Raw genomic sequence first — 27546 nt, 5'->3', positions numbered from 1 at the left:
CAGCAATTCCCAGCAGTGGAGAAAGACTCCAGCAACAGGTCACAACACTGCTAAAAAGTATCCGTGTAGAAAAGGGAGGTATTGCTTGGATGTATAAGCAGCCACATAGGGTACATACACCTTTACCCTGACATAACATGACCCAATATAACATGAATTTGGATATAACACGGTAAAGCAGCACTCTGGGGAGGCAGGGCTGTACACTCTGGCAGATCAAAGCAAGTTCCACATAATGCGGTTTCACCTATAACACAGTAAGATTTTTTGGCTCCTGAAGACAGTGTTATATTGGGGTAGAGGTGTACCTTAAGGATTCATGCATGTCTTTATTCACCTAAGCAGTCCCTCACTGTCTACGTTGCTGTTTATACACATGCTAGGGAGGCATGCAGTGTATGTACTCTATACGCTTATATAAGGAGTCTGCAGTGTAGATGTACCCTTAGAGGCACTAGTAGAATCTACATCATTTATTTTGATCTATCTTTAGTATTTGGTCTAGATAATACTTAGTCATGCCATGAGTGCAGGGGACTGGACTAGATGATATCTCGAGGTCCCTTCCAGCCCTATGATTATTTTTATATGCAAGCTATCATCATGGCAACTAAGAACTTTCATATCCTATCAGATATGGTAGGTTATTTCATTCATTATGCCCACACATACACTTACCTACAAGGGTGTGTGTACATTCTTATAATCATATCTGAACAGCACTCCCCTCTACTTTTCCAATGTCTCTATGGTACTAGGGGCTTGTGTGAGAATTAGATGGTGGACTGAAACCTAGTTCAGGTAAAAAGTGATGTTGGCTGAATTAGAAACACATCTAGAGGTAACAGCAGATGTGATATGTTCTTTTCATTAGGGTATCCTTGCCAATTTTTAAAATGAAGTTTGCAGCCTTCACCATATGAATAAAACCTGTAAGTTTCTGGATGCCCAGATAAGATCAATGGACCAACGTACTTTTACTCATCTGTGCTTGACAAAAGGGTCTGACTGTTCCTTATGCATGTATACCTCCCCAGTCACTCAAGCCTTTTCTATCACCAGGCTGGATTCCTGCAGTGTGTTCTAAGTGGAGCTATACATGAAGATGTCTCACAAATTTCAGCAAGTGCAGATTCATCTGCCTTTCTCTGTAGGATATTACAAATGAAACATATTAGCCTACTGTTCCACAGACTGCTAGTGGCTGCTAATTTGTTTCAGGTCCTGGTTACCTTAGACATAGTCTTTTTGTGTGTGTGTGTGCCTTATGCAAACAGTTGATATCACCTGGGACATCAAGTTGACAGTCTCTTGATTTTTACATCTGGGAACTGGTAATATATAATTTTCAAAAGAGGGCCTTTAACAGTGGTACTGGGTCCCTCTAACTGAATATACCTCACAAGCCCATCTATTGACTCAGGTTTTGCCTGATGGATGGGCTGTGAAGGATCAGTTTTGGATTAGAGCAGAGTCTTTTCAATTTGGCTTTGTCTCATTGAAGAATTAGTTGTATGTGATTTTATAATGTGTGTTTTTGTCTACAGATGGATTTAATAAATCGTTTTTCTACCCAGTTTTCTAGCCAATTTCACATTTTTCTGTATCCTATCTTAACATTTTCATAGCTCTTAGAATTGCTTTCTAAGTGTAGAGTGGATGGGCCAAACCCATGTCACAGTACCCAAGCAAATATTCCTAGAGACTTCAATATTAATATAAATGAACAAGCAAGATTTGACTCTATATTCCTGATTTTCCATTTATAAAGTGTTTCAAGTAACATTTAAATATTACTTATTTGGACTGAAACAAAAGATTACTGTTACATGGTACTGTTATATATTTTTAAACTCAGTTCAACTAACATTCAGAGATAATGAGAGGAAATTTACAATGATCTCTAGATTTCAGAGCTGGGTGAGGAAATAATGACAGGAACAAAACATCCCTCTAGGAATATGTAAAATGGATTTTAGGAGCTGTCCATGTTTTTTCTGAATTCATAGAATCATAAAATGTCAGGGTTGGAGGGGACTCAGGAGGTCATCTAGTCCAACCCCCTGCTCAAAGCAGGACCAATCCCCAGACAGATTTTTGCCCCAGATCCCTAAATGGCCCCCTCAAGGATTGAATTTATAACCCTGGGTTTAGTAGGCCAATGCTCAAACCATTGAGCTATCTCTCCCCTCAATTATATAATCTAAACATTACGACATTTAAGTATGGATCTCAGCTGTTTTCTAAATTGTTAATTTAAAAGTCTCTGACAAAAACAAAGTTAATATAAGCAAAGCAAATTAGAATCTTTTCAACTGTTCATATATGCGTGCTGAGGGGATCAGATACGGGGTATATCTGTTTCTCTTTCTTTCTCTGTTCAATGCTTTTATTTTTAAAAGTTACCAGTTGTTTGCTATAGCATTGAGATGTGAGAGCAACTTAAGGCCAAGATGTACCTTGCTGAAACCAAACTTGTTAAAAGTTATTTAGCACTTTGTCTCTTTCTGTAAATCTAGTGGTGTTCTGTACTAGAAATTAGTGAAGTATATAAAAGCAAAGAATGCACAGTTCAACTTTTCACTCTTTAATCTTTCGAAAGAATCAATTTGATCACATGCAGGAAAGAACTAAAAACCTTCATCCTCTACTGTAAGCAATCTGGAGTATTATTATTATTAAATTCCCACATCCCCCAATCACGATCAAGCTCCCATTGTGTAGGACCTATATAACTATGTAAAAAACATACATTCCCTGTCCAAAGAGACTACACTGCAGTTAGACAAAGTAAACTGAAAAAGACAGTTAATGTGAGCAACAGTCAAAGGTACTTCAGTTACATTTTTTAATTGTGGTTTCCTCAAGCCATATTCCGATCCTAGCCACATATTTTTTCTCCCTCTGCACAGACACCTCAACCAATATGCTCCCCTATTGTTGAACCAACATGTCCTTCCTTCACCCCAGCCATCTCACAGAAACTTTTACTTTGCTTTTAATGCCTCCTATTATATTGTATTACTTTCAGCTTTTGTTTTATTTTAATGCCAGTTATCTCCTTTTTCTCTGCATCTCTCTCTTTCAGGATCAATCTCTAATTAGCAGTCAATCCCATATTGCCCCCACTTCTTGAACTTTCACATTTTAGATCAATTAACAATTCTGCTGACATCAGCAGGATGTGAAATCATCTGGAGTCATTGAGAGCATACTTCCATTACACCACAGCAGCTGCCCTAAGGCAGCAATGGACTCCTTGGGCCATTGCCCAGGGCAGGAGGAAACTCATGTGCTCCTGCCCTTGTATTTCAGGGGACAGAGGATTTGGGGGGATGAGAGTGTGTCCAACAGATCTAGAATGGCCTGTTCTCCCTGCTGGCTACCTCTGCATCTCTCTCATCAGGGGAGCAGGGCCTTTTGCGTAAGGCTATGTTTATGTCACGGAGGCCATGGAAGTCACAGAATACATTATTTCCAGAGACTCCATGAAATTCTCTTCTTCAGCCCCAGAGGCTGTGGCACTCTGGAGCTGGCAGCCAGCAGGGCCGTTGGCAGGGTTCCGTCGACAGCAGCAACAGGGGGCCTCTTGCAAGTTCCAGCGACAGGTGACAGACTCCTGAGGGGGCCCTCTTCACGGTTCCAACAATGGGTGAGAGCCTTGCATGGCAGGGGGACACCTCGGGTGAGCAGTTGGGGGTGTCCCATTTTCTCTTGGAGAAATATGGTCACTGCAGCTTCCAGCTGCTGCGGGCAGAGGGGGAACCCCACAGCTCCCAGCCACCACGGTGGCAGGAGAAACCACGAGCTGCAGCAGCAAATGTCACAGACAGATCACAGCTTCCGTGAATTTCTGTTTATTGCCTGTGACCCGTCCCTGACTTTTACTAAAAATAACCATGACAAAATCTTAGCCTTACTTATGCATCATCTCTTGGTGTAGAAGGTAGTAGGTTCCTGCTCATGTGTTCTGGGGAGGGATGAGGGCACAGAGCCCAAGGGGTTCTGATGTCCCAAATGAATGAGAGTGGAAGGGAGGAAACAAGCACAGTAGATAATTTAGAGGGTCCAATATCTCATTTTTGTTATTGCAACTTACTTAATGCAATAAAGCCCAAATACTGTCAGTACATTTAATATTTTTGTCTTATTGAGAGAAACATGCTCCGAGCTATCAAAATGTTTCCGTTGACACATAAAACATGAAAAGGCTGTTTAATCCCTTACTAGAGAAAAAATGCTAAATATGCCCTAAATTACAACTTGGAATTGTAACTACAAAATAATTTTAGAAACGTTTAACACAATTAGAATTTTTGGCTCCAGATGACATCATAATAATGTACTAGTTTATTATTATACACACCTGGTATTTCATAACAACATTAAGACTCCGCAAGTAGTGCTCTGTAGCAATGATTGCACTATTCAGAGAAAATCATATATCCTTGAACTTTGTGCCTTCTAACAATGCCAACAAAAACACTGTCTGTTGTGTCTTATTGCTTAAACAGAACTCTTTTTAGGGAGATGAACATGTAAAGCATTCCTCCCACAGAATTAAATAAGGATTTGATTCATTTGCTCTTAATGCATCTTGATTTATTTGCAGTGACCTAGGTCAAACTCAAGATAATTTGGAGTAAAACTTGAGACCCACTTGACAATTGAAATAAAAAGACCAGAAAAAACAAGCACATTCAGATGCAACTGTAATGTAGTAATGTTAAGGTTAATGCAAAAATTCACTAAAGCAAGGAAACAAACAGCTAACGTTTATTAACTGCAATTGCCAAACAAAAAATGTAGTTAAATGTAAATGAAGGTTACTAAATTGTGCACCACTCATAAAAACAGCTTTGAAAAATGTTATACTGACAAACTTAGCACACAGTAAAGTTTGGAAATTCTCAGTTAATTCTGTCAATGAATTCTTATTACTTCATAGTTAATTTGTAAATTTAGTAAAGTCAAACAATCTTTAAAAGAAAACCTTAACCTTAGTTTTTTATCATACTACACTGTAGTACTATGGATATGGAAGCGGCGGCCAGCACATCCCCCGGCCCGCACAGCTTCCTGCAGCCCCATTGGCTTGGAGTGGCGAACCGCAGCCAGTGGGAGCCACAATCGGCCGAATCTGCAGACATGGCAGGTAAACAAACTGGCTTGGCCTGCTGGGGTGCTTACCCTGGCATGCCACGTGCCAAAGGTTGCCGATCCCTAGTCTAATGTATAATATTCATCTGCCTGTACTGTTAGAAAGGTTTGCTCACCCTTCTTCAAGGAGGTATGCAATTTAAGGGGACTGTTGGATACCCAACTGTTCCTGAAATCCCAGGAGGGCTATTCATCAGTATTTGGCAAAATAAATTAAACTGTTTTTCTTGTATGTGGACTATGTCACAGTTCCCAAAGCCTTTGTGACTTCTAGATTGAAACTATAATGTGCAACTACATTGGACTCCCACCAGAAATAATTCAAAGCTCATCTGTTGCAGAATGCAGCCCAAGTGCTTAATGAGACTGGCTACTTCACAGACTAAACTGGCTTTGTATTTGCTTCCAAGTATAATTCAAGGTGTTGATACTGATCTTTAAAGCCCTATATATAGCTACCTGAGACTGTGACTTCACCTCTCTCCTCATGCTCTATTGAGGCAGCTAAAATCAACTAACTACATAAGTCGGTTGACCTAGAGGAAAAACAAAAAGCATCTGTCAGCCAGCAGAGGGGCGCTACTACCTATGCTAACTCACAGCAGAAAAAGAGATGAAAAATCAGGCCTAAGGAGGAGCTGCAGAACTGGACATGGATGGATAACTCTGCCTAAATAAAGGATTGTAAGGTGGTGAGAGAACTGAAATCCTTTCATCTCCCACAGGGCCCACTGCACACTTTAGTTTCAACTCAGAATTAAAGGGTTAAACATACACCAAAGTATGTTATTCTGAACATTCCCAAGTGTAGGTATATGATCAGTCTCAGGAAATTTAGAATTGTTACCCTTTATACATGTACCTTAAAATGGGGTCTTCTTCCCTGAACTCCTCTGCAACCAAAGAAATATATTATGTACATTAAAAATCTAACAGCAAAACACTTACGTGCCAACCTCTTCTTCACTGGATAAATGCATCACTAACAGGGTGACATGTAAGGAGCCATAACGAACCATTGCTTGGGAAAGCCTGTGATCCTTTTGTACTACTATGTCTTGGACAGCCTGAATACCTCTTGTAATCTAAGAGAGACAAGAAATACACAAAAACAAAACTAGTCATTATAGTTTTTCTATCTCACAATACAAGCAAGAAAGAAAACTTACTAACATCTGATGTTTGCATAAAAACTCTGCAAGCAGACACAAGTTTCATCATCATCTTTGTTAAACTGCCTGAGTAAACTCAAAGTGGGTAGGAAGTAATGGAGTTATTATTGTATGGCTGGACATCCCAGAGTCAGGGCTCAGTAGTAGCTTTTCCTCAGCAGAAGCATGATTATTCCTGGAACAGTTTAAGGAAGTACCCCTTTCAGGAGTCTGATTTGTCTTACATACCGCCAAGTTTCATCTCACTTAAAAACTACTTGATTACAAAAATCAGACGTAAAAATACAAGTGTCACACACAGCACACTATTGCTGAACAATTACTTTCTCATTTTTATCATATAATTATAAAATAATAAATTGGAATATAAGTATCATACCTACATTTTAGTGTATAGTATATACAGCAGTATAAATACGTCATTGTATGAAATTTTAGTTTGTACTGACTTTGCTAGTGCTTTTTATGTAGCCTGGTGTAAAACTAGGCAAATATCTAGATGAGTTGATGTACTCCCCCGGAAGACTTACGTGTACCCCTAGTTGAGAACCATTGGTTTAAAGTTCTCCACTCATCCCCAGTGTTGTGCTGTCAACATTCTAAATTAGAGGCTTCTGCAAGAACTTCCTTCACCAGCCTATGATAAACCTCGTAATGCAGTAGGGGATGAGGGACTACAGCCAGCTTTTCCAAGATCTTGTATGTAGCACACAGATGAGAATTCAGTAAATAATTTGTTGGGCTATTTGAGTTACAACTCCTGATTTTTCTATTTGAGGAAAAAGTTAGATTGTACCCATTCTTCAAATATATTTTAGCAGTTTCTTTAAACAGAATATTGATACATACTGTTATTAAAATACTGTCAATCTGCTTGTTAAAAAAAAATTAACAATGTTTTCCTTCTATCCGCAACTACACATAAAGGAAGGCTTGCATGATAAATTTTGTCCAACAGTCTTTACTGCACATGAAAGTACAATAAACATCATGGTTATTAGAAAAATTGCTACAAAGCCTAGATATACTATTAGTGAAAATCAAATCAAACATAGCTGATTTACTATAATCTTGAGTATCTGGTAAAATTTCTTGAACTAAACTAAGTGAATTATAAACAGATTATCATCTATCAAACACTACAGCCAAGCGAGCCCTGGTGCAAATCACCTAAAAGAACCAATTTAGAAGACCTCAAAATGACTTTGAAATCTATAAAGTTGTGTAAAATGGGTGTGGCTGCATGTGTGGGGGTGTGTGTGCACACATGCCAAATTTTCAACACAGAAGAGTCTGCTTTTGGATTAAAAAAGGAAAACCCCTTTACATGCAAATCTTTGTCTCTCACTTTGATGCTGAACACCCTCTCCCTGTGAAAACAATGAGAGTTGTGAGAGTTCAACACCGTTCATGATCAGGGCCTTAGACATCTCTGCTACATGAGAGCCTTGTCTTTATGTGCCATGTACTTCCTGTGGCACCATATAAGTAAGTAACAAATTAGAACAGAAGGGGAGTGATAGCAAAGAAAGAAGGGAAAAAATAACATGCCTAGTAGAGGAAGATGCTTTGGCTTCTCTGTAGCTAGTAACGTCTGGCAATGTCTAATGTCATCTGAAAAAAAATATGTCCCTCTGTCTGATCATAAATTACACTGCAATAAGTATTTCACCACTGTCACAATTTGGCACTTACATTCCCACAAATAAATGACACTTTCACTGAATTCTCAAAAGGTATTAAATATGTAGCTCCACAGTTACACAAAATGCTGATGAACGTGATCCCAGATAATTGCAATTTATTGACTGCACAGATAAACTGGAGAAAAGTGCAATTATCCCAATGAGGAAAAGTTCATATTATAAAGCTGGAGTGGTCCATCATTTCAATTACCAGTTTACTCAGTTTCTAATTATATATCAGAGGGGTAGCCGTGTTAGTCTGGATCTGTAAAAGCAGCAAAGAATCCTGTGGCACCTTATAGACTAACAGACGTTTAGGAGCATGAGCTTTCGTGGGTGAATACCCACTTCGTCAAATGCATGTAGTAGAAATTTCCAGGGGCAGGTATATATATATTGATGGATTTCCACTCCATACGGCTAAATGCAGTGCCTTGCATGGTGTCATGTATCAGAGGGGTAGCCGTGTTAGTCTGGATCTGTAAAAGCAGCAAAGAATCCTGTGGCACTAGCAGACATCTGTTAGTCTATAAGGTGCCACAGGATTCTTTGCTGCTTTTTCTGATTATAGTTTCCAGGAAAATCTTCAAGACAGTGAATAGTTTAATTTACTCCTTCCTGAGAGACAGCAAATGAAAAAAAATGCAAGAGCAGTTATAACAATTCAAGCCCTTCAGGATAGAGAAGATATATGCTTATGCAACTTGGAAGCTATTGTCAAGACTGTTTTGGCTCAAACACAAAAACAAACCCCCAGATGTTTATTTGTGAACAAGGTCAATTTCAAAGATGGCAGACCACAGCTGGGTCCAGAGGTAAACCACAGCTAACCTTACTGTCAGAGAATGAGCAGGGAAGTAAGAATGGAGATGCCCCTCTGTTCCAAAGTCAGAAATGGGAAAGAACAGACAGAGCAGCTATGAGGGTCAGCATTCCACACTAGTGGTTCTCAACCAGGGGTACGTGTACCCCTGGAGATACCCAGAAGTCTTCCAGGGGGTATATCAGCTCATCTAGATATTTGCCTAATTTTACAACAGACTACATAAAAAAACACTAGTGAAGTCAGTCCAAACTAAAATTTCATACGGACAATGACTTGTTTATACTGCTCTATACATTATACACAGAAATGTAAGTACAATATTTATATTCCATATGAGCTATTTTATAATTATATGGTAAAAATGAGAAAGGAAGTAATTTTTCAGTAATGGCGTGCTGTGGTACTTTTGTATTTTTATGTCTGACTGTGTCAGTCATTTTTAAGTGAGGTAAAATTTGGGGGTACACAAGACAAATCAGACTCCTGAAAGGGGTACAGTACTCAGGAAAGGTTAAGAACCACTGTACTACATAATTTATACTATTCCAAAGGCTAAATATTGTTACACAGAAGAATGTTTGTGAGCCTCTGGGAGAAGTCCATCCCTAGCATGTCCCGCTTGAATTCAGGTAACCAAAATTAAATGCAACAATCAAAGTGTAGATGTACGACCAATTTGCAGACTTCCATTTTCAGGTTTTGTTTATTCTTTTCTGTTTTAATACAGCCAAGTATCTAAATTAACTCTTTTGAGCAGTGTGATACAGAGATCAGATTTTAATTAAGCTAAAGAAGACACCTTTTAGATCTCTCCTATCTAGTGATGAATCCATTAATATATATGAAATGTTTAAATGGTTTTTCCTACTGTATATTACCTTTCACTTTTCTACATTAAATTTCATCTGCCAATTTTGCTGACAATTTAATTTAATTAGATTCTTCCAGTCTTCTTCACAAACCTTGGTAGTTTTAATTCAGTAAATAAATTGTTGAGGGCAGATCTCAATAACTCGCTACGTACCTCCTTCTCCAGATAATAAAGTGTTAAAAATAAATTTTTAAAAGGAGTCTAGTTCTGATCCCATGATCATCCTCACTATTAACTTCAATATGTAATTCTGAATAGTATCAAATAACATTATTCTAAAATGCAAGAATTTGGGTTTGCTGCATGCAAGAATAATGCTAAAAAGTTAATACAAAACTGATTACCTTTAGAATTGTAACACATAAAGTATAATCAATTTAATTAAAATCTAATCTTGAGGACCTAGAAACAGAATCTTCAGACACACAGCATATCAGTTGAAATTTAACCTCATCCAAGTAGATTTACCAAAAGTGATGGAAACAATTATTATTTTTCATTTAACTATTTCTGTAAAATGTAACAGAGTATGAAGTTAAAATTAATGGGGCATCATATTTTTCTTCCAAAGATGCACAACACCATTAAAATAATAGCAAGAGAAATCTCTAAGTCACAAGCAGGATAACTCATTAAATGTTTCCTGAAAAATGCCCCACTGCAAAACTGTTCCTGAATCAAAAGGGTGTTTTCATAACTTAGTTCGGTTTTATAAAATTCATTTTCAGGCATCATTCAGAATTCCTCAATACAGGGGTCTGTGTGTGAGTATATAGCACAGATACAATTCCACTCTTTGGTTGAGCTTCAAAACACATCTGATGGTGTATGGTAGGAAATATTTTTAAAAATCTAATTCAGACTCTGTATTCAAGTACTGGTTTTGACAGCACCACTTTTAAACCTAACACCGTCTCTTATTTTCCGTGCTGAAGCCACAACAGGTATTCACAACATCCATATCTAGCAAAACTCAGTGTATATGTCAGCTAGTGAGAAGGAATCATGCTCAGCTATTACTACCTTAACTAAGAGAATGCATGCTAACCATGAGAAAGAGAGACAAGGTGGATGAGGTCATATCTTTTATCCCTATCTCACCCACCTTATCTCTCTAATATCCTGGGACCAACACAGCTACAACAACATTATAAACAACCATGAGATACATGTTCTTAAAGATCCTAATGTATATCTTGAAACCACTTGCACTGCATGAAACTCCAATAATCTCTCAATTTTGTTAAGAATATGCATCAACATGCTTCTTAGAGACATGGGAAACTAATAACTGCCTAATTGACTCTCAAGCCTGTATATGTGAACTAGGATGGATTTAGATTTTCAACTTTAACCATCATTGCTTGTCCCAGAGTTCTTAGCAGTAACAGAATTGTCCAGTTCTTCTCCAGAAGGTCAGTTATCACAACACACTGTCTTGTGGATGGAAGAAATCACTGAAAGACCCTTTTTGGGGGAGGAAGAGAACTAATCAGTATTTCTTAGGTCTCAGTCCTGCAAACACACATGCATGCATGTAACTTTACTCACATGAGTAGTCCAAATCAATGGGAATACTGATGAACATAAATTTAAGCATATATAAGTGTTTGCAGGATTGGGAGCACTAGACTGTAGCTGGAGTTTGTCTGACATAGTGTATCAGTCTATTTTTAACTAAAATCTATCCACATTAAAAATCAAATCACACACACTCCCTTATTGGGGAAGCTGCTATTCTACTCAGGGCAAATCAGACTTAATATTCCACCAAATCTAGAGTAAACAGTAAATAATTATTTTTAATAGCAAATTTCAGGATAAAATAATTATTTAAGTAGCTGTGGTCCCCTAATGATATTTGACACATTGGCCCTGATCCTGCACGTGGTTCCACAAGGATGGAGTCCCGCTGACTTAGTGAGGCTCTGCATGGGTCAGAGGGTCTATCTGTGCAGTCAGTTGCAGAATCAGAACCAAAAATGAACATTGCTACTAGAACTGAAGTATTAGTGAGATGATAGTAGGTATATGCAAAAATCACATAGTATGCCTATAAATGCCTCTTTTTAGACAATAATCACCCAGAAATATGTCCTTTACGTAACAGGTTTACAGTTTTTGGATGGAGGTGATTTGTTCACCATGAATTATACAGCAAATTGGACAAATTCCATGTTATTAAAGGAAAACAGTCTAAATGAAATCTACTCAACTTCATAAAATGAGTTAAGATAGTTTCATATACTCTACACCCGTCCTCAGTCCTCCTACAATTTTGTGGATTTACTATTTACATTTTCCTATTTTTTGAAGTGTTCCTCTCCCCTTTTGCTGTTGAATGACTTTCACAAACAACCTGAGTATACAGATGGAAACGTTAAAACTGATTACACATGAAATGCTGTCAAATCCACAAATCTAACAAACTGGATAACAAGAGAAAAAATGTTCTCTACTATCTTTCAGATAGAGTAATCCATTGTTATTTGTAATAATGGTTAGTAAAACAGTTTCAGTGTGATTCTTAATATGACACTGTTCCTTAAAGAATAATATAAAATAATTTGTCATACTTTAGGCCAGTGGTTCCCAAACTTATTTGATCGAGCCTCCCTTCTTTGTGTCAGTAGTTATTTATGCCCTGCCCTCTCACCTTGAAGTCCATATACTACCACCCAGCTCTGAAGACAGAGCAGAGAGCTCTGGCTCACTGCCCAGCTCTGAAGGCAGTGCCATGCCAGCAGCAACAAAGTAAGGGTGGCACTGTGAAAAGTGATATTTGTCAATAACACTTTTCACAGAAGACTTAGCACCCCACTGCCACCCTTAGTTCTGCACTGCTGCTGCACCCTAGGGCTGACAGCCAGAGCTCTGCTGCCTCCAGGTGAGGGATTGCAGGGGTGGGGAGGAGCGAGGAGAGCAGAGCCTGAGCCTGGGCTGCCTTCCAATGAGTGAATGGCAGGAGACAGGGTAGGAGAGGTGAGGGATTGCTGGGGAAGAGAGTTCAAGCCAAGGTGGCAGGGCTTCAGCTGTCCCCTTTATCTGCCTCCCGGGTGTGCACAGCCCTTCTGCATAAGCCCTAAGCGCTGGTGCTGACAGCCAGAGCTCTTAAAAAGAATACATCTCACACCTCCCTTGACACACTCCTACACCTCCCATGGAAGGCCTGCCCAATAGTTTGAGAACTGTCCCTTTAGGCTAAATATTGCTTGCCTTATTTACTCCTAAGTAATTTTGCCCATAGAAAAAGAGAATAGAGAATACCACCACCTTTGGGTTTGTAATTGGAAGAGAGATGAAATAGTTTGGCTGATCTTGCTTTTTCTTCTTTGTTTGATCGTCATCTTCAGTCTTACTTCTAGTCGTTCTTTTTCTCCTCTTTTTAAAACATATTTCAAACGTATTAGTAGCTAGGGGAAGAGAGGGAGAAGGCAAAACATTTATTTTGTACATACAGATTAATAAAAAAATATACACAAGAAATACTACACCAACATGAGTTGGTCTTGAGCCAGCAACATAAAGGTAAAAGGCACTATATCCCATTCTTTCTAAGTTTTCAAAAATAATACATAGGATTAGAGAAGTTGTAAGTAGAAGAGTCTTATTTTAGACAATGGGATGGTAAGTTTCTAATATGCTTAAGTGTTTGCAGAATTGAGTCTAATAACGGTGACTATATAGCCCTGACTCTGCAAGCTAGTTCACATGGTTTTGTTTGGGTGGCGAGGTCTGCCTGCCTGGGACAACTAGCAGATAATAGCCTAAATTTTTGACCTACCTATGTTTAAACCAGTTGTTTTTTTTTAATATACTTACTGCCAAATTCATCTCCAGTATCTGTACTGGCAAATGGTATTTCTGCCATCAAATAATCCATAGAGTCAGGAGGAGTTTGTGACCCTGTTCTTATTTTTGTTCTTTTCTTTTTCTTTCGAATGATTTTTTTTTCCTGCACATTTTCCAGCCCATCTGGAATATATTTAAAATAACACATTTAGTCTTAGATTTCTAATTTGAGACAATATATATAGTATATATTACTCTATCAGTAAGACAAATTGCTCTCTCCCATTTGTTGCCATTCTTTTCCTGCTTCAAAATATCAGTAAATGTGCTTAATCAAAGTTGGACCTCAATCCTGACCTTACACTACATTGCAGTAAAGGAGTGTATCAGTCCATTTAGCCACATATGCTGGTTCCATATCATCTTGTCCAGTCCTAAGGAAAGACAGGCAGATGCAGAAAGGGTCACTATAGGCTTATGTAGACTGGGAAAATGAGTGATGCTCAAAAATGTTATTTAATTTCTATGTCAAAATTAACATGTTTTTAAACATTACTTAGTACCCAGTGTAGACAAAGTTAATGATGTTTAGAAACATGTGAGCTGGTCTTGGTTAACAGGTTAAGTATCTCTCCATTAATCCTGGTCCCTCTTTGCAAGGCTGCAGTAACATCTGTGAAGCCATCATTAGGTGGAATTCTGAGGTGACAATGTCCTCCTCTGATGGGAGTGTCCAGCTCATACAAGGCCTGAAGGGGTAAATTAGGCCAATTAAACTATAGGCTGTACCTGGAGGAAAGCTAGGGCCTGCTAAGACCTAATTGCTGAACAAGTCCAGCTGGGGGAGGAGCTGGGACATCCCAACAGAAAGGGGCTGTCAGGAAATAGTCTGTAGTTACTCCATGGGAGAGGGGAGGTGTGTTTGGGGGTTACAGTGCCAAGTTGCTCCATGGGAGGAGTGTGTTTGGGCTGGTAGACCTAGAGATGGGGGAAACCAGAATGTAGAGTTGAGAAGTAGGAAGGAGTCCAGAGCAAGAGTACCATAGTGAGGAAGGAAGCAGGCCATTGTTGCTACAGATGCTGTGCTGGAACCTGGAGTAGAGGGTGGGCCTGTGTTTCCCTATCAGCCACAGGAGTAGCACAGTCAGGGCAGAGAAGGGAAGACTGCCATGTTTGTATGGAGGGACTCTGATACCTTGGAAGGCTGAGTCACAAAAACTCCAGCTATAAAAAAAAGTGTGGGTTTAGTGCTCATATACCTCTACTGTATGCTGCCCTGCTCATCTATAGGGCAGCAACAAGGAAGATTGCCCTACCGGCATAGCTCAGCTCTGGGGTGATTTCTAGAGATAAGAGGGCTACGTCAGTCTCCAGGGCCCATGCTGAGTCTGCCAATTAGTGCAAAGCACAGTAATGATGACTTTATGATGCAGGAGCTGGAACTGACACTCACTAAACCCAACTCACATAGAGACCACTACACATCCATTATTAGACAATAACAATTTTTAATACCTGCTGAGTGGCTGGAGTCATACTTGTGACCTACCAGGACAAAAAGCCTCTGAAGATCATTAACAATGACATGAGGCATCTAATCCCCTGGTAAGGGTGAATGTTACATCTTCAGCAAGAGTTGTTTGTCTTCTAGAAAGGTAAGATTTTTTTAAAATCAAATTCTTACCTTTTTGGAACTTACATAGGCATGGTGTTGCCAGCTCTTCTGATTTTATCAAGAATCTTATAATTGTTTTTCTTAAAGCTCCAGCTTCTGGAGTCAAGTGATTACATGAGGATCTCAGCTTTCATTTTTAAACAAGCAAGTTTATAGACTTCATTGTTATAGAGGTTGCTGAGAAACACCTGCGCCAAATTTCCAGGGTTATCCTAAAGGCTTAAACTAGAAGGCAAATAAAAAGAATTCTCAAAATATATTACTTTTTTTAAAATGTCCTGATTTTTAGCCAATCTCAAGATTTGAGGGGTTACACTCATTATTTTCTAATACTAATGGTTAGCAATATTGCAGGCAGGATCTTCCACTCTCTGCACCCACACCCAACATCTCCCAGACATTGCTCCATTTTTTTCAAAAAATGCCATAATATGTGCCCCTACCCTGTTCTTAAAGGGAAAACACCTATTAACCGAAATACAAGGACTAAAAATACAATAAAACAAATATCCAACTTCACTTCAATGGATTTGCACACTAACTTGCTTATATTTTTTACTACCTGGGTCATAAACCAGAACTGAACCCATAGCCCTCAGACAGACACCACAGACGTCTACCACTTTCACTACAGGAATAACTACATGAGATGTGCTGTTATCATCTGTGGGGAGCATCCCAGAGAGAGACAAAACATGTTTTTAATAACTGGGTTACATAACTGTGAACTAGCAATTGTATGCTGGTCATGAGGCTTCTATTCCTGGCTCTATGAGTCTATTGGTTAAAGACAGCGTAATGACTCCCCTGTTTGAGTAACATGCAGTGACTAAACCTGGGATCACTGATTCTAAAAACCTGAGCCTCTATCATTTGGGCTAAAGATCAGTGTACATAAGCAAGAAGGCAGTAACAGACTCATAAACTTCTCTGGTCTGGTTGCTAAAGAGGGATAAAGATCCACACTGCATGAGCATGGGCAGACAAACACATAATTACAATCTGAAAGGCAGCATAACGAGATGTGTGAAACTTGGGACTGTTGTATTAGCATTGCCCACAGTGCCTTATCAAACCTCTTTTATCTGTAAAGTGGATAAATGATTGTCTCACCTAAGGTAGAGGTCAGAGGCCTGGGTTAATAAAAATTGGGAACTGCACAGAAGTATTAAGAATAATCAGTAGAAGTGCTAGAATTAGAACCCAGGGTGTCTTGTATTGCACCTTCCTCTATTAAATATTCTGTGGGGAAAGGATCTCTTTCTAAAATGGCTTACATTTTACTATTTGTGCAGAAACGCGACAAACTTTGAAAATGTGTAAGTATCACATGAAATACATGAGCTATGGCAAGGCTCTTTGAAGTTAACAGATCATTGAAATATAATTAATAAGCAACAGGACAATTTAAAATTTCCTAAAAATTGTCAATCACTACAGCGTTTGCATCTACTAAGGGCTGGTCTACACTACGGGGTAAAATCGATTTTAGATACGCAATTTCAGCTACGTGAATAACGTAGCTGAAGTCGAATATCTAAAATCGATTTACTCACCCGTCCTTACCGCGCGGGATCGATGTCCGCGGCTCGCCATGTCAATTCCGGAACTCCGTTGGGGTTGGGTGGAGTTCCGGAATCGATATAAGCGCGCTCAGGGATCGATATATCCCGTCTAGATTAGACGGGATATATCGATCCCCGAGCAATCGATTTTAACGCGCCAATACGGCGTGTAGTCTAGACGTGGCCTAAGAGTTTTGAAAGCTGTAGATAGGGAGCCAGCATAAATCACAATTCACTTATCTCCACTCAATAGACTTTGTTTTTCATTGAAGAGAGCTAAGTTCAGTTTCTAAATTTCTTGTGAAATACAACTGGCAGGATATCAAGCCAACACAATAATGAAAGGGTCATCCTAACCAATGATTCATACAAAATAATTTTTCTAAACTTACTAATTATGCAACATTAATGTATCCACAAGTCATTTTTTCCTATGTTTGCTTCAGACTCTTTCATTTTATTCTGACATTATGCATATCCAATTATATCTTCTAAAAAATGTAAAGCTGAAACGTCCTTTTGCATCTCTCAACAACTGCACAAAAGCAAGCATCCAGCAGTATTCTTCCAGGAAAACTCCACATTACAATGGTGTTAGTGTACTGGAAAATAAACTTATGTCAGAAATGCAGTTTATCACAGGACACCTAATTACCACAGACAAGCACATTTTCAAAGCTCCACTGGTAACTAATGCAGATAGTCCAAATCTAACCCCAGGGGAAAACTTAGTAGTAAACATCCACATTATGTTCTTGTGGCATGCAAAGCAACCACTGATTTGACAAATGTAGTGTAACAAACCTGATCTGCGTTATTAGGACCCTGTAGACTGTTTCTTGAATACCTCATGCCTAGTGCTCGGGAAGATAAGACACCTGATTAAGTACTAATTGGCTTCAGCATAAAGGGGGAGAGGGGAAAATCACAAGGTAAATTGTGATCTGAGTACTGAGGCTCCCCAGGAGCTGTTCGAGTTACTGAACTGATTATTAAGAGCATGGCTACACTTGCAAATGTACAGTGCTTTGAGTTAAACCAGCCTTTGTAGAGCACAGTAGGGAAAGCACTGCAGTCTGTCCACACTGACAGTTGCAGGCACACTGGTGTGTCCACATTTGCAGCACTTGCAGCGGCACTGGGAGCAGTGCATTGTGGGCAGCTATCCCACAGAGCTCCTCTTCCCATTCTGGTGCTGTGGCTTGTGGTAAGGGAGCGGGTGGGGCATTCTGGGTCCTTTCCCAACGCCTCTTGATGCATCACTTCGCATCCCAGCAATCCCTCTGCTTCCGTCCACAATTGGTGCCATCTTTCAACGTTTATTGTACTGTGTGCTCTGTCTTCCCTTTTAGTCTGTGGGAATGGAGCCTGAACTGCTGAGGAATATGCTGATGAGTCTCACCAGCACATCACATTTAGCAGTCAAGTTATTCCTTAAGATCCAAAGTGATAGCGAGAACTCTGACGATATCAACTCGAGTAACACATATGACATGGGATTGCTTGTTGCATTCACGAACATGCTCACCACCGTGGAACGGTGCTTTTGGGCTTGGGAAACAAGCACTGACTGGTGGGATCACATCATCATGGAAGTATGGGATGACGAGCAGTGGCTGCAGAACTTTCGCATGAAAAAAGCCATTTTCATGGGACTGTGTGAGGAGCTCGCCCCCACCCTGAGGCACAAGGAGACGAGATTGAGAGCTGCCCTGACGGTGGAGAAGCGGATGACTATTGCAGTCTGGAAGCTGGCAACTCCAGACAGCTACCAATCAGTCGCTAACCAGTTTGGAGTGGGGGAAGTCAACTGTTGGAATCATGTTGATGCAAGTTTGCAGGGCCATTAATCACATCCTACTCAGAAGAACCGTGACTCTGGGTAATGTGCATGACATTGTGGCTGCCTTTGCACAATCGGATTTCCCTAACTTTGGAATGGCGATAGATGGGACGCATATTCCTATTCTGGCACCAGCCCATCTAGCCTCTGAGTACGTTAATTGGAAGGGTACTTCTCTATGGTTCTCCAGGTGCTTGCGGATTACTGTGGGCGTTTCATTGACATTAACACCGGCTGGCCCGGAAAGGTGCATGACGCACGCATCTTTCAGAACACTGGCCTGTTCAGGAAGCTGCAAACCGAGACTTTTTTCCCAGATCAGAAGATCACCGTAGGGGAAGTCGAAAGGTCCATTGTGATCCTTGGAGACCCTCCTTACCCTTTAATGCCATGGCTTATGAAACCGTACACAAGGAGCCTTGACAGCAGCAAGGAGCAGTTCAACAACAGACTGAGCCGGTGCAGAATGACTGTGAAGTGTGCTTTGGGCTGTTTAAAGGGCCGCTGGTGCTCTCTGTATGGGAAGCTGGACTTGGCCGATCCGTGTGCTGTACCCTCCATAACATTAGTGGCATGGAACTCGGAGGTTCAACACCTAGAGGCTGATTTTGAACAGCCAGAGAGCAGGGCTATTAGAGGGGCCCAGTGCGGGGCTGCAAGGATTAGAGATGCCTTGAGAAAACAATCTGAGGCTGAAAGCCACCAGTAATGTCTGGTGCCCTGCACAGGAGTGAAGTGCAGTGGTTCCAATGTGAGTAGTAATCTGTGTTTGCTACGTATGATATGCTGACTTGCAGTGCCTGTTGCTTTCCTGGGCTAAGGTATCTTTTGTTTTATGCAATAATAAAGAATGTTTTCAAAGCAAACGAAAATCCATTTATTGAAAAGAAACACATTTGTTTAGGAAACAGAAAGGGCAAGGGGGTGGGGTGGGGAATGGTACAATCACAGATTTGCATATATCCTGTTATCATACTCAGCCTTCCTGTTTGGAGTGCTGTGCAATGAGTGCTGCACTTCAGGATGGCTATACTGCATGGTGATGGGGGTTGAGTGCAGTGGGTAAGGGATGTAGTTTTCAGGGCTGGGTGGTGAAGCCACAGGTGTTGGAGGCAGCTGGTGGTGGTAAGAAACCAGATGTTGGGGGAAGTGGGTTGGCAGTGACATGGGGGCACAAGGGAAAGAGTTTTGGGACAAGGGCTGCAGGGGAGGGGGTCGGGGGTGCTAGTGCTCTGCCTCCATGGCTATGAGCGCCAGGATCGAGTATGCTTGGCACTCCATAATGCTTATCAGCCGCTCTGTGCTTTGGTGCCAGCAATCAACATTCTGCTGGCGGAACCTCCTGTCACTCTCCCGCCACTCCTGCACTTTTTGGTTTTCATTAAGGGAGTGCTGCATGACTTCATGCAGCATGTCCTCTTTGCTTCTACGTGGCCTCTTCCTGATTCTTTGCAACTTCTCAGCCAGTGATAACATGGACAGCTGAGATCTCAGAGTTGCATCTGTAAAGGCAAAATGCAACACTTAACAGAGGCAGCATTGTTCACACCAGACAGAGCAATAATTCCCCTGTACTTAAGGAGGGCAAGCACAGTCTACACAACAGTATAATTTGCCCGTCCCAAAGCGAACACACACAACCCCTGGGAGCCCTAAAATGGTAAGCACAGGGTCAAGGGGGGGCAGATTCTTTCATGGCTGCACTGTCCTCTGGGTTTCTGTGCCTTGGGGAGAGCCAACAGCTGCAGGAGGCCCCTATACTGAACACTGTCCCCACATTTTCCACAGGAGTTCGTCCTGGAAGATATCTCGCTGCTGAGGGTGACCTGGGAAGCAAAGGAGGGTCTTCTACTACAATGTGGCTTCCACCCTGGCCCGTATGCAGCTTGCCTGTGTGCAGCAATGGTCCCTCCGCCCCTCACGGCGCAATGGCATGGACATGTTAGCCTGACTGGAACAAGGACCACAGTGGCTCTCCCATGAAACCTGCACAAGTGTATTGCCCAAGTTCTGGATGAGACCTTGAAGAGATCATTGAGGCAGATTACCGCGATGTGAGAGAGCACATCATCTAGGCATGCATGCAGTCCTAACCCTCCTCACCCCGAGAGCCTGCACTGAGTAACTTCCTTCCCAAAATAAAAGCCGCTTACTGGGAAGCTCCTCTGGTGTTTGTCCTTCCCCAACCACCGGCCACCACGACTGGCTACCTTCCTCCTGGCTTGAGAACAGCTCCTTGCTGTAGGCACCTAGGGATTCTGGGGTGCCTTCCTCCACCTGAGCACACTGCCTCCCGCTTTGCTCCTCCTCCTGCCTCGTTAGACTGGGCTCGGAAGTGTCCATGGTGGTACTCGGAATGGACGTGGGGTAGCCCCAAGTATCGCATCCAGCTCTTTGTAAAAACAGCAGGAACAGCACGGGAGCGGCTTTTTGACTCGTGGGCTTTGCGGTAGACATTCTGCAGCTCCTCCACTTTAACCCTGCACTGCAGAGCGTCCCGGTCATAGCCCCTTTCCTCATGTCCCTTGATATCTGCCTGAAAGTATTGTAATTCCTATGGCTGGAGTGCGGTTGGGACTGGACAGCTTCCTCCCCCCAAATACTGATGAGGTCCAGCACTTCACCATTGCTCTATACTGGGGATTGCCTGGCGTGCAAAGGCATGGTCACCTGGAAAGATTCGCTGAGAGCACTCCATGCCTGGCTGAGCAAACAGGAAGGGGATTTTCAAAATTCCCAGAGAATTTACAGTTGGTCACCTGAGGACAAGGCAGTAGAGTTCAAACTGATGACCAGAGTGGCTAGAACAGGCATTGTGGGACACTACTGGAGGCCGATCAGAGCACATTAACAGACCAGGGTGTCCAGCAGGGCACATCAAACGTTATTCCACTCACCGAGGTGGAGTACCAGGAGCACTCTAGCTGCAGAGTCAGAGCACTCTAGATGCCTTGCCAGTGTGGACACATCATGAGTTAGAGCGCACTGGGCTGCTTTAATGTGCTCTAACTCGCAAGTGTAGCCATGCCCTAAATGACTAAAAAGAAAAAGACCTGAAGGAGAGTCCTGGGTAAGCATAAAAGCTTGTCCTTCTCACCAACAGACAGTTGTCCAATAAAAGATTACCTCACCCACCTCCTCTCTCTCAAAAGAAATAAGGTATTTAGGTGGGTTGCCTGCTCGCTTAATGGACACTAAGAAGCAGAGATACAAAAGTTTTTCTGTGAGCATTGTTTGAACAGTATTACATTTATTATTATTTAACATAGACTGTGGTACGGTTCAGAGGCCAATCAAGACCAACAATTGTATTTAATTTGCAATAGTGTAAGCTAAAGGAATTCCTTTAAGGACCATCTGTGCGGCTGGTGTATTGTTATTGGCTCTAGGAACTGGGTGGGTGTATGCATGTCTCTTTTTTTTCTCCCTATCCTTCACAAACTAAGAACATGTTTGGACTAGACTCCATTGTCATACTAGAATCAACTAGATGTTTTATTCTTACTTTATAGTAAAGCATGTTGCATAAGGTTCCTGCATCAGATTTCTCATTTACAGATGTATAATCAAAAACTGTAACTAACTAGAAAAAGTAATATGTGTTCTTGCTTTTTATAATCCTTTTTATTGCCTTGTTTTCCTCAGCTTTTCATTTGTAAACCCTATATGTGAGATACTAGATGATCAGAGAATCTTACTCATGTATAAATAGCAATAACAACCACATGTTACAGATGAAAGCCACTGTCAAGGTATACAGGCTTATATTTAGTCTGACTCTAAGAATCCTTCCACTCACTCAAATCCTTTAAAAGTCAATCCTTTATAGAAGTCCACATTTCCAGTTAGGCATCCAGAAGATAACTTAATTTCGGTTTCTTAGATCCTAAGCCTGCAAGCGATGCCTATGACAAGCCCCACTGATTTGTGAGGCTCCATGTAAATACACGGATCTGTCCACATTGAGTCAGTTGGAGAACTGGGGCCAATATGCAGTATGTTGGCATTTGTACAGTATGTTACTTCCTCCCTTTTCTCAGTCTGCTAAGAAAGCAGTGTATTGAAAAACAAATGCCACTCTGAAAAATTCTGCCTGCTTACAATAACAGATGAGAAGAGCAGAGGAACAACTAGTCTTGACAATGTCCCTCTTTCAGTCACTGAGTGATGGATGTGCAATTGGCCTAAATTGGCAAGCACCAAGAGTGTGCCTAAATCCTACAGGATGAGTTCCAAGTAAACAACTCCCTCCTTTTTCAGTCACTGAAATGAGTTGGTCATTACTCAAAGAAAATATATATTTAAACACTAAATCTAATGAAAGAGAAAAAGCTGTCTACTTTGTTTTAAAAAGTCGTAAATTTAACAATGGTTTAAACCGACATCTTGCTTGTCTGATATTTATCTACTAGAGAATGCAATATGAATGAATAGCTTGACGATCAAAGGCTGTTAGAAGTTCAGGGTTTTTTAAAAATTCACTTTAGTTACCTTAGCCAGAACTTTATATTTTTAATATGAAACTGCAATACGCCTTCATTTTTATTCACTCAAATGGATGCTGTATTTCTTGACTCTCTCTCAGTTACCAGAATGAAACTTCTGCTGGAGAAGTATCAGTAAAATAGTAGTCCATTCACAGACCATTCATAGTTCAGGAGATGGTGAAACCGATGGCTATTACTACTTTGATAACTTTTATGTGGGTGTGTGTATATATAACTATTTGTGTGTGATAGTATTCCTCATAGGCGCAGGAACTAGGGGTGCGGGGCGGTGCTGCAGCTGGATCTTGGTCCCATGCCCGGGGGTCCCATTCGCTGGCCCTGCGCCTCTGCTTCTGGCCCCGCACACAGCCCGGCCTCACATCTCCACTTCTAGCCCCCCACATAGCCACCAGTCCCATGCCTGAGGGTCCTGGCTGCTGGCCCCACGCCTCCACTTCTGGCCCCCCACACAGCTGCTGACCCCGCACCTCCACTTCTGGCCCTGCATGCAGCTGCCAGCCCTGTGTCTGAGGGTCCAGGCTGCCAGCCCCACGCTCAACCTGAGCTGTGACCACAGCCTGGGCCCCCTGACCCCTGTCTGAGTCCCCTGCAAGACATGGCCCTGATCCCACCCCAGCTCTGGGAAGGGGGGTACAGACAGGGTGTAAGAGGGCTGGCTTTCAGCACCCCTATTAAAAATGTTCCAGTGCCACTGGCATTCCTTTAAATAGGCTGCAATTCTCTCAGTCTCATTTTACCTCTCAAATGAAGTCTGATTATGATAGGCCAAAGTTAGGGATGTAAATGGAACTACCTTCTTAAGAACAAATCAGCTTTTTTATAACCTATTCATAACCAGCATGTCTCATCCAAATTTTCTACTATAAAAAGGAGAGCATCTTTCAGTAGGGGAAAGAAGCATATCTGAATTTAAAATGGGCAAGAGTTAAGAGTTCTGATTCCTCCAATCATCTAAAAGGCACTTTGTGGTTAACAAAAGGAATATAAGGAGAGGGGGATAGCTCTTATCTATTTAACTATATCTGACTGCGTTCCTCTTCCCTTCCCTTTCAAGGCAAGACCCAAAATACCCCATAGTCCAGTGGGTTGGGCACAGTCCTGGGAGGAGGGGAGAGAACAAAGCTCAAGTGGCTGCTCAACTTCAGGCAGAAGCGGGAATTGAATTATGGTCTCTTGGGGGGAAGGGTTGCACCACTTCCTCCAGCGGTGTTTCATGCTGGGCCTGATCTGGTTGGTGTTCTCAAAAGCTGCCTACCAGACTGGGCACCAAGGCAAGATAGGCAAGGGAACACCTAGTTTGAGGATTCTGCCAGGGCTTAGGCATGAGCTAGGTGCCCAGGTGTTAGGACTGAGGCACTTGCATGCATGCTCACTGGCAGATTTGTAGCTGCCTTTTGAGACTTTACCAGTGGAAATTTCAGTACCTAAGGACTTTGGATGCCCAGTGTTTGGTGGCAGCTGAGCAAGGATTTTGAGGATCTCAATGCTTTTGTAGATCTAGCCCACAGTGTTTAACTTGTCCCTTTCAAGGGAAAAGGAGGATGGCAGTGTATGTTAAAACTATACGTAAGAGTTTAACCATTTACAATTAGATATGATTGTCTCTAACTATGGTTACTGTCCACACACTATTAACATTACTGTTAAACTGCAAAAGCTAGGAGTATTTTGCCTTGGCCAAAGGTGTGTTGTAAACATGACACGAGAAATCATTCTTCCGCTCTACTCTGCGCTGGTTAGGCCTCAACTGGAGTATTGTGTCCAGTTCTGGGCACTACATTTCAAGAAAGATGTGGAGAAATTGGAGAGGGTCCAGAGAAGAGCAACAAGAATGATTAAAGGTCTAGAGAACATGACCTATGAAGGAAGGCTGAAAGAATTGGGTTTGTTTAGTTTGGAAAAGAGAAGACTGAGAGGGGACATGATAGCAGTTTTCAGGTATCTAAAAGGATGTCATCAGGAGGAGGGAGAAAACTTGTTCACCTTAGCCTCTAATGATAGAACAAGAAGCAATGGGCTTAAACTGCAGCAAGGGAGATTTAGGTTGAACATTAGGAAAAAGTTCCTGTCAGGGTAGTTAAAACACTGGAATAAATTGCCTAGGGAGGTTGTGGAATCTCCATCTCTGGAAATATTTAAGAGTAGGTTAGATAAATGTCTATCAGGGATGGTCTAGACATTATTTGGTCCTGCCATGAGGGCACGGGACTGGACTCGATGACCTCTCGAGGTCCCTTCCAGTCCTAGAGTCTATGAATCTATAAGATAAGCGTAGGGTCTGCATTGTTGTCCTGCAACTAGCTGGTAACACTACTTTTGCAGTGTAGTCAGGACGCTAGCTATGACTCTGTATAACTGGTACAGATGATCTTCCTTCCTCTCAGTTGCCTGCGGGTAAGACTATACCAAAGTTCATTGTCCCATGTTGATGCTGCCACTCTGTGCAAAGTCCTCTGCACACCCTTTTCTTTGCTAAGATACTATAGGAGGGGATACCTGCTCAAATTTTCCTAGACTGCTCTGACACTCTGGCTGCCTGAGTTGGTAGGTGTTGATGCACCTAAATCATCACACACAACTGGATAGTAAAAGCTGCTACAGGGACATAACCCTGTCTTTTGTATTCAGTTAAATGAGTCATACACTGACTACAAAAACAGGAATGTACTTATACCGTCTACGCAACCATAGTCTCTTCCTACCTTCAAAGAGAGGAAGGAGAGTGCAACATGCAGATCAACATCCATCCTATCTCTGGCTTTACAGGGAGGATGGTGTTGTGTTTATGGCTCTGAAATGGGACTCAGGGGAGGTGGGCTCACTCATTGCTCTGCAATCGCCTGCTGGAATGACCTCACATCACTTAAATCTCGTCAGTTCCCTATCTGCAAACAGAAGGCTAAAACTTTCTTTGGCTCTTGCCTATTTCCAGTGTGAGCTCCTCGGAGTGGAGACTATTACTACAGTGCCGAGCATGGGGACGGTGTCTGTATGTGCTATCAACAGTACAGCTCGGGCAACGGGACTTTTCCCTCTGCACCGAGGGAAGGGAAGAGTGGAGGCGTAAACGAGGTTTCAGGCTGCGCCCACACTACAGGCCTGTTAGGCGGGGAGAGCAGGGCGGCACCAGGGGCCAGCACAGCAGCGCGGCGGGGCGGGACACACACGCCGTATAGCACCAGCGGGCACAAGCGATGTTAGAGGCGCGGCTGGTGGCGGGCCGCAGGGGGCCGCCTGGTGTCTGGACTCGGCGGGCCAGGCTTGCAGCGGCGCAGGGGCCAGAGCTGGGACGAGACCGCGCCGGGGAGGCAGAGCCTGGCTGCGCGCGGGACCCATCCTCCCGGGGGGCTCTGAGGCCCGGGCCGCCCGGCCGCCTTCTCACCGTGTTCCAGGGACTCGCCGGCTCTGGGGGGAGGGTGCCCGGCGGCTGCCCCCGACCTCTGCGCCTCCTCCGGGGTGGGTGGGGGCGCTGCGACGTCCCCGCACTGCGCCATGGAGCGGCCCAAGCCCAGCGCCCAGGCGGCCGCCGTTGCCCGCCGCTCCCCCCAGCCAGGCGGTGGTGCCCTATGTCCCGGGGCGGGGAGCTCGGCTGCCGCCGCGAATAGCCGGGCGTGATGGAGTCGGAGAGTCGATAGCAGCCTTCGCATGACCGGGCGGGGCGGGGGGAAGGAGCAGGGGCCAAACTTAGTCACCGCGCCCCGGGGCGAGGGGAGCGAAAGGTGACTCCAGGCCGAGAGCTTGGGTGAGAGGAGGGACTGCGGCTCCCGAGGACTACAACTCCCAGCGTGCAGTGCTTCGAGGCGCCGAGAGCATTGCCCGTGCGGTGCACGCTGGGATCGGTGCTTGCTTGTTCGAAGAAGTAGGCGCCTGGCTCTGGGCTGGTCTACGCTACGGGGTGAAATCGATCTTAGACACGTAACTTCAGCCACGTGAATAACGTAGCTGAAGTCGAATATCTAAGATCAGAATACTCACCCGTCCCCACCGCGCGGGATCGATGTCCGTGGCTCCCCCTGTCGATTCCGGAACTCCATTGGGGTTGGTGGAGTTCCGGAATCGATATAACTGTGCCCGGGGATCAATATATCGCGTCTCCATGAGATGCGATATATCGATCCCCGAGCAATTGATTGTAACCTGCCGATATGGCGGGTAGTCTAGATGTAGCCTCTGGCTTGCGTGCTGGGGCAGGGCTGATCCCGCCAGGGAAAGGGGCGGGGTCCTGTCTCTAGTTGTGGCCGCTGGGGGCCACTTAGTGCGAGGCAGGAGCGGTGCCAGGGTTTTTGGCGCCTTAGGGGAAGGGCTGGCTCGCAGGTCCCACAGCTCTGGTGGAGCTCCTGCAGGCGTTCCTGCGGACGGTCGTGTGGTCCCGCGGCTTTGGTGGACCTGCTGCAGGCGTGCCTGCAGATGCTCCACCGGAGCCACGGGACCAGCGGACCCTCCGCAGGA

The 27546-nt window shown here is 42.9% G+C and overlaps 1 protein-coding gene across 5 annotated transcripts in view; it reads right to left on the bottom strand.

Annotated features, from left to right (window-relative positions):
- Positions 1-26856, bottom strand: part of AKAP7 (A-kinase anchoring protein 7) — a 145440-nt gene extending 118584 nt beyond the window's left edge. For 3 of the 5 annotated variants that reach the window (XM_032800792.2, XM_032800791.2, XM_032800793.2), the window contains exons 1-4: positions 26480-26852; positions 13537-13689; positions 12988-13127; positions 6109-6245 (exon numbers count right to left, since the gene is read on the bottom strand). In XM_032800792.2, coding sequence (XP_032656683.1) covers positions 6109-6245; positions 12988-13127; positions 13537-13689; positions 26480-26744 — 695 coding nt within the window. In that variant the 5' untranslated portion in view covers positions 26745-26852. Of the gene's footprint in view, positions 1-6108; positions 6246-12987; positions 13128-13536; positions 13690-26479 lie in introns of all 5 variants that reach the window. The other 2 variants (XM_032800788.2, XM_032800797.2) reach the window with 2 other exon arrangements.
- Positions 26857-27546: the final 690 nt, after the last annotated feature.

This window comes from Chelonoidis abingdonii, chromosome 3 (assembly GCF_003597395.2).
Source record: "Chelonoidis abingdonii isolate Lonesome George chromosome 3, CheloAbing_2.0, whole genome shotgun sequence".
Lineage (NCBI taxonomy): Eukaryota > Metazoa > Chordata > Testudines > Testudinidae > Chelonoidis > Chelonoidis abingdonii.
The sequence above is the reverse complement of the archived record's forward strand: the minus strand, read 5'-3'. Positions and strand labels throughout refer to the sequence as shown.